An 8,647-nucleotide genomic window follows, 5' to 3' on the forward strand; every position below is an offset into this window, starting at 1 on the left:
GTAATACACGGTTAATTTGTAACTATAAATTGTAAACTATTGTTGTAGATATACTTGTCTCCTTGTTAGAATAATGCACACGATATGTTTATGTTAAAACCTTTATACCAAGAATTGCTATAATTTTTTGGGTGTACTTTTACGTATATACAACTGCATTATTTTGTTCCAGCATGCTTATTCTAGCATTAAAGATGTAAAATTCCATAACCGATATTCAAATTCAACTGAATGTACAACTTTATACATAAATTTTTTTATAGAAAACTCAAATACAAAATGACAAAGCTAACAAACAAACAACTTGATGAATCATTTCTATAATTACATCCATATATCAACAAATATGTATCTTTAGGAACATATAGTTCATCACAAAAATACAATCACTTTAATGTGTTTAATTACATACAACCACATTTTAATTCATCTAGTTAATGAACACAACTGCAAGGAATAAGAGCAATCCCAAAATCACTCGAGAGCTACATGGATAATGTGACGAAGATAAATCTCTAGCAAAGACTTCATACACATTCCCAGACTCTTCATCTTTCACTTTGATGCTTGAAGAGCCTAAAATGACACAAAATCGGATGTTTAAAGTTTGGGATAATTCGGTAATTTACATTATCTCAGTAATTAGTTTTCTTGTAGGTACTCTTGATCTGATTATCGAATTTTGACTATAAATAATCAAAATACCAATTTAATATTCATTTTACCCGAAAACTTAAAAATAGTAATGGACAATTAATTAGGTAATTTTAATTTTTTCTCAATTTCTAGTTTTATTTTAGCTACTCTTTACTTGAATATCGAATTTTGATCCTAGACAATTAGAAAACCAACACTCAAACAATATTTTGATGTATCTTCTAACTATCATAATCATATGTTTAAAGCTGGGGACAACTTGGTAATTTTACATATATCTCAATTATCAGTTTTCTTATAGACATTCTTCACCTAATTATTGAATTTTAACCTTAGATAATAAAAAAAAGTTTATCAGTTTAGCCAAACATTTAAAACGTTATTGCAACTCCTTCCAATGAGAATAGTTAAACACTTCAATTTAGGGACAATTACGTAATTTTACATTTGGCAACAAAATAAATACATTAAGAGAAGTGTACTTACAATTATAATCGGTCCATCCAATGACCTGATTATCTATATCATACGTAACCAGCTTATCTGATAGAACAAGATCTGCGTAAAGACAAAAATTGGAAATTTTCAATTTAGTCCCATTATGTCAAAAGAGAAAGTGCTAAATGCAAGAAACAGAAACATAATTCCATTTATTTATTTATTATAGCAACAATTTTTCTATTAAAACATTGTACTTTTAATTTTTTTATTATTAAGGCATTGTTTTTTGAATTATCTACCTAATTCTAGAATTGTATTTCTAATTTTTTTTCTTATAATTAGGTAGATATTTTGAAAGTACAATGTTGTAATACGAAAAAATTGAAAGTATAATGTTGTAATAAACAAATAATTGAAAGTATGTCGTTGTTTCTTGCATTTAACACAAATAAAAAACATTTTAGTTCCACAGCCATGCCTGTAAATCTACCAAAAGGGTTTAGAAATTGATAACAATATTCTTTTGTGGAACAAAATATATTAATTTATGATTTTATACAAACCTCTATCAAATACAAAAATTTAAGGGGCGAAAATAATTTAATTTATTATTTTATACTGAAATTTTATTGTAAACTACCTCCCAACAAAGTTAGATCTCCTCCATCCTTCCCTTGAACGTTACTGTTCATAAAACCGATGCACCATTCATCCTGAAGAGTGAAGATAATACAAATTGTTAATAAATTTTAAAATTCAAGGAATAAACAAGATTAGGTTTTTGTATAATATAATAGAATTTATACCTCAACTGTAAAGAAGTATTGATGTGGCACAACTTTCAATGGAAGTTTGTTCGCAAAGTGAAAAGTGATAACGGGAAATCCTTCATCGATGCTGCATTATGGGACAATAAGACGAGATAATAAGTCATTTTAGTCAAATTTGAAGTTAGGAAAATCTCTGATAAAGTCCCAATATTTTGGGTCGATTTAAAATTTAATCCCAACATTTAATTTTTGAACGAAAAAATCCCGATTTTCTAATTTTATACAATAATATGTCATTTTCTGTTGAAAAAAAAATAAAAATTGTTTCCTTAATTTGGGCAAAATATAGAATAATCGAGACTTTTCTATTCAAAAAATAAAATTTGGGATTAAACTATAAACTTATCCAAAATATTAGGACTTGATCGGAGATTTTCCTTGAAGTTAAAGTAAAAAGATAATTGTTAGAAATAACAATGTACTTTCAATTATTTGTTTATTTTCAGTTCTTTTTATTACAACATTGTACTTTGAAGAATCTCTCTATTATAACAATGTCTTCTACATACTAAACAAATATTTACTACTATTATTTGGATAGACTTTTTCAAGATATAATGTCCTAATAAGAAAAATATTCAAAGTAGAATGATACAAATGGGTAGAGTTTTCAAGGTACAAATGCATTAATAAGAAGAAATTGAAAGTGTAATGTTGCAATACAAGGGAATTAAAGAAAAATGTTATAACGACAAAATGAAACTACGTTGCTATTTCTTGAATATAGACATAAAATAAACAACTACTCTACCATTCAAAAGTCAAATGTGAATCTGTTGAGGAAGGATATGAAAGATAGTATGCATACATGATAACTAAACATTATATAGAATATATTCTTCAAGATTTGTGATATTTCATTTAAATTTAATGAACTATATATGATTTTTTGAGCTAGTGCAGAAAGACGGACTTAATATAGAAATTCAGGAAAACACTGTTAACCCTAAAATATTTATAAAATTTCCATCAATTATTTTTTCTTTCCATTTCCACAAGTGTGATGTCATGTATCATGGTCCTTGTTTCTTATTTGAGAAATTAAATATCCTCCTAGTTTTCTTCTTACTTATCTTCCTATTCGTTTTGAAATGATGACAAATGTATTCAAATATAATTAATATTATCCAAATATGGCACTTGTAGGAATATAAATAGAAAGAAAATGTAGTATGATATTTAATTTCTCTTCTTATTTCTTTCCATACGTGTTTTTCGCATAAACTGTTGTGTGGATATATGATGCTTAAAATTTTGAGAAAATCCCAACAAATTTAAGTGGATATATGATGCTTAAAAATTTGAGAAAATCCCAACAAATTTAAGGAGATGAAAGGAAAAAATATTAGAGGGAAAATTTTGCAGAACACTAAGACTTAATAGGCTATTAAATGGTTATTTCTATATTAAGTTAGAAAAACACCTACTATGTCATATATATATATATATATATATATATATATATATATATATATATATATATATATATTTTAGTATTTCCTTTTTTACTTAATGCAAATAGAATAACGACGTTAGCAAGAAAGTAAGACTTTCTATATCAAGTCCTAACTTTTTAAAGATTTTGCCACATTTTCCTTACTAAATTTAATTAAATGAAAAAAAAGAAGCAAATGAAAAAAATCCATACTTTCCGGAGTACTTGTAACATTTAAACAACTCCTCAACCGTGTGCGGCTTGTTGTCGGGTTGTGCGGCCATGATCTAGGTTAGAAGGATAACATCAATAATTATAAAGTAAAAGAAAAATATATAAATATAAGAAAACTGAAATGAACTTAAAAGTGGAAGAAAATGTGGCATACCTTTTCCATTAATTGTTTGTAAACATCATCTGGAAAATAAGCTAAAGTTGTACCACTATCGACAACAGCTCCTTCGTTCTTCATAAAGTCAAATATACTTGTTGGGAGTTTTACATTCTCACCGTTTACATCAATTGACTTCAATTCAATGTTATAATGGGTTCTACAAAGTATATATATGTAACAACGTCAAACTAGGAGAAAACAATACAAAATAGGTTGCAGTTGCAGATGCAGATGCAATGACAGTGATAGTGATAGTGACAGTGATTGAGACAGAATTTTGTGACGCCCAAAAAGATACAACAATATGGGACATGGAATCATTTTTTATCTCCTATATATATGTACAAAAGACGTGATGCCCTATCCTCACTCTCTTCATTAAAAATATAACCAAGAAGAATATACTTTACCCCTAAAAGCATGTTTTCCAAAACATATTTAGTCACATTTGATTAACGTAGTTTCAAAGGATTGTAACATCTGTAATTTTGAAGGTCATTTCTGTAATTTCACTCCAATCACATCGATTCTTGTTCAATAAAACACAGATGATGAAGAAAGATAACTTACTTGTCATCTAGAATTGGTGTCGTTTTTACTTTTGGCTCCACCACTTCTCCAATAGCAAAGATGCCACCACCTTTATTACCATCCAAGCAATGTGAAAAAGTTTTTTTTATCTTTTTAGATGAAGCAAGTTGGGAAAGCACCGAAGTTTTTGCCTGCCCAAATCCTATAATGCCATCTAAAGCTTGTTCTGTTGAGCTTAGCTCCCCGGATTGTTTAGCTCCACACCTATCTTGTATCATAAAGTTATGCTTTTCGATTAAATGTTGTTTCAATAAATATTTAAAAAAGATTTGACATAAATAAATGAGTGGCAAAACATAGAATTGAACTTAATTGGAAAAATCTTATTTTCGTGACTTTCTGGTATTAAGTAAAAGAACTCATATATATTTTATTTCACAGATTAAATCTTATCCCCGTTAAGTCGTTTTAACTCAAAAAAGAAATATCATTTTGTGGTAAGTAGATGCATTTGAATACTTTATTATAAAATCATAAATCAAATATTTTGGGTCCAATAAAAATATTGTAATCAATTTGTAAATTTTGCATCTACTTATTAGATTTTTTGGTTCCATTAGCAATTCATTTAGGTATTGTTTTTACAAATTTGGCAAAATATGGAGAAACATTTTTACTTTTACAATTTTACCGATTTACACAATTTAATTATTTATAACAGTGAGTAAATCATTGTGTTTTTTAACCGTTTAAAAGAAAGCATTTTTCCTTGTTATCGTGTTTCGATAATAGGGAAAAAAACAAAAAATAACACAATGTATTATTTGTCTATCACTTCAACCACTAATCTATTACTATAATAATCATTAAAAAAAGAGATGATTGGCTAAATCAATGAAATGGTAAAATTACATTGTACTTTTATGCACTTTGACACTTTCTGAACCAGTTAACAGCAAAAAATGGTATTTTTAGTGTGTCAAAAAAAATATAATGATTTAATCACTTAGTCGATAAAATGATGAAAATAATTTGTTGTGATTTTCTTTTCCCTTTAAAACTTTATGTTTTATAATGCTTAAAGAAAACATAAAAACTCACCCAAATGTTACATTCCCATTCAAAATAGTCGTTTGACCATTTCCAGACACTTTGGCAAGATGTATATTATCACTAACAAAATATCCAGAAGTTGAGCTCCCATCACCATATTTACATGCATATTGACAAGGCATTCCAGCCTTACAATCACTATTCTCAGGGGCATCAAAGGTTTTTGTGCAAAATTCATCATCACAAGAAATCTTTTTGGAAGTACAGGAGCCCTCTGGATCATAAAGTAATAGGGGTACCTATTGATAATAACATGGTGACAATTTTTAATTGAACAAGAATTTGTAATACAAATGTAAACAATTACTATGTTGTTTAGTTTTAGTTAATCTGGTAAGTTATATATGGATGTTTCTTTTTCATTTAAAGTAGAAAGAACGATTTAATAGAGAAAAACGGGGAAATGAGGCTCTCCCTATTAAGTCTTGACTTTTTACTAATTTAATTTCGGGTTAAATGAAATTAATAGCAACATGCTTTGATTTATTTGTATATTATAGCATCCTACTTTCAATACCTTTATATTACAAAGTTGCACCAATTTTTTTTATTAAGGCATTGTACATTGAAAAATCTATCTCATTATAGCATTATATTTTTTTTTTATTAGGACATTATACTTTGAAAAATCTACCCGATTACGGAAGTAAAATGTGTTTTGTATTTGGATGCTCTTGCTATAATTTGGATAGATTAGAAATGAAAGTCACGTGCTATAATAAACAAATCAATGAAAGTAAAATACGTTGCTATTTTTTTACTTTAGCACTTTACTTTTTCCTTCCATTTCCCTAAGTGTGTCTTCATTTTCTCAAATATATTTCTTTTGAAAATCATTTATTTATCCGTCCAATACTTTCAAAAAAAAAATGTTGCCTTAAATTGTTACATACACCAAGGTCACTTCTTGTTGGGCATGTTTCACATTCTATACAATTCACCCATAGGAGGTCACTCCCAGTATCGACTTGCACGTGATAAGGATTTGGTGGTTCACCGAGTGTAATCTTAGTGTAATACAGACTGCAATTGCAAAACATACAACATAATCAACAATATGAATTGAATTATATAAAATGATGGATGCAAGAAATAACAAAGTGTTTTCATTGATTTGTTTATTATAGCATCATACTTTTATTTAAATACAAAACAATGTTCACTATTATAATAAACAAGCAATTCAAAGTGCAATGCCATATAACTGGATAGATTTTTCAAAATACGATGTATTAATAAGAAAATAAATAAAAGTAAGTGCTATAATAGAGAATATGAAAGTAGGATGGTCTAATACACTAATATATGAAAGTACATTGTTGTTTTGTTGAAAAATGAATTGACTAAAGAGTGGTAAATTTGGTAGGATTCGTATATATGCCTCGATTAAACAAACAGATATACTAATAACTAATAAGCAACATACTCAAGGATGCATATTAAACAAACATATATTTATATCTATTTTCCATATGTGAGAATAATGTTATAAATTATATCATCACATTCAATACAATATGCATTATGACAATCGGCAATTCACAATTATGAATTGAACTTTGAGAGGAAAACGAACAATTCAAATAATAAATTAGTTCAACATAAATTCGATAGAATTATTAAATAACCAGAAAATTGCATTTATTGTATGAGAGAGAGAGAGAGAGAGAGAGAGAGAGAGAGAGAGAGAGAGAGAGAGAGAGAGAACTAACGCGGCGGAGGTGGGGCTGCGGTCGCCACCTATAGGGAGGTCAGCAGCGGCAAGTAATCTCCCATGGCGTTGGGTGTCGTGAGATTTGAGTTGATTCAAAGAAATTTTTTTGTTAAATTTATGCTGAACCTGGAAAACCATATTGGCTGATGCCAAATTACATAATTGAAGAAGAACAACAAATCCAATCACCAAAACAACTCCTCTTCTATTGAGATCCATATCTCAATACCAAAATCAAAATCAAAATATATGTAATCTTCAAATGGGTTTTATTGAAATCGAAAAACTTAGCCTATTCGTGTGTGTGTTTTTTTATTTGAATGTTTTATATTCTCTCCTATTATTCAAAGCATATAATCAGAACGAAGGAAAGAATGAAGAAAAAGAAACCCACCTCGGTTTTGACCGGCTTTGAAGAAGAGAAGAGAGAAAGGGCGCGCGGCTTTAACGGCAAAAGACGATCCCAACATTTTAGCTTTGCTGGCAAGTGGCAAGGTGGTGGAGATCAATAAACATTTTTGGTTCACCTTTGACTTTGCTTTAGTTTTTTAATTTGTCTCATATGATCCTTATACTTCTGCATTATCATAAATTCAGTCCTTTTAGTTGTTTCTCATTGGGGATTTTTTTTAAAGAAGCTTCTATATATTTTCTATGGTCAGCTTTTTGGGTCGTCGAAAAATGAAAAGGAACTTATAAGGCCGAAGGGAGTGGCTTTGGTTAGGTCTCGATCCGAGTTGGACTCGGAAAACACCACGTCACCAACTAAGCATGTCGAGTTCAGTGACCTACTTAGTAGATGTGTACCGATGAGAGTGTGTATTGAGTATTTTTTTTTACCACTTTAAAAAAAATACACTATTTTTTAAAATATAATCATTTTTTTTCTTTTTAAAATTTCAAATTTTAAACCATTCGTCAACAGATATAAATACTAATATCCTTCTTTTCTTTCGACCACATTCAAATCTTCTTAATTCATCTCTCCAATCTTCTTTATTTTCACCATCTTCTAATCTTCTTCATCTCTCAAAATGATCCGTATGTGGAACAAGGATGAAAATATGATTTTGGCTCGTGCATAGGTCGATGTAAATGAAGATCCAAATTACATCCACTGCTTACATGAAAATACTTTCTAGAATAGAATCACCCAGCAGTACAACCGCAAAGCAAGTGAAGGGAGCCAACGAAGTAAAGAGCAAATTTTCGCCAAATGGAGAGCAACAAACGCAATGGCAATATAGTTTCACATTGTGTTTTGTATGGTGGTGCGTAATTCAAAAAATGGTTAAAATGGAATGTTGTTAGCCAATGTTCTTCGAACTTTTCATACAGAAAGTAAAAAAGTAACAAACTTTTTCAATTTGTAGAGTTTTAGTAAATTGTGAAGAGATCCAACGAATGATGTCAATATTTTGAATGAAGTTGTCTTGTGCGTTATTTTAATTTGTTACTTGTTTTAATTTGAAGTGTCTTGTGTTTTATTATAATTTCAAGTTTGTTGTGTTTTATTTAATTTCAGATGTACT

The 8,647-nt window shown here is 28.9% G+C and overlaps 1 protein-coding gene across 1 annotated transcript; it reads right to left on the reverse strand.

The window, feature by feature from the left end:
- Window positions 1-289: 289 nt before the first annotated feature.
- Window positions 290-7,494, reverse strand: LOC145156339 (aspartic proteinase 36-like). The gene is made up of 10 exons (XM_079075753.1): window positions 7,114-7,494; window positions 6,295-6,424; window positions 5,390-5,640; window positions 4,328-4,552; window positions 3,752-3,914; window positions 3,577-3,650; window positions 1,905-1,995; window positions 1,739-1,811; window positions 1,144-1,215; window positions 290-576 (listed from the first exon to the last, which is right to left on the reverse strand). The coding sequence occupies exons 1-10, from the start codon at window positions 7,332-7,334 to the stop codon at window positions 431-433; spliced, it is 1,446 nt and encodes a 481-aa protein (XP_078931879.1). The 5' UTR covers window positions 7,335-7,494; the 3' UTR covers window positions 290-430.
- Between the last annotated feature and the right edge of the window lie 1,153 nt (window positions 7,495-8,647).

This window comes from Lactuca virosa, chromosome 2, assembly GCF_052849685.1.
Source record: "Lactuca virosa cultivar CGN04683 chromosome 2, Lactuca_virosa_CGN04683_v6, whole genome shotgun sequence".
Lineage (NCBI taxonomy): Eukaryota > Viridiplantae > Streptophyta > Magnoliopsida > Asterales > Asteraceae > Lactuca > Lactuca virosa.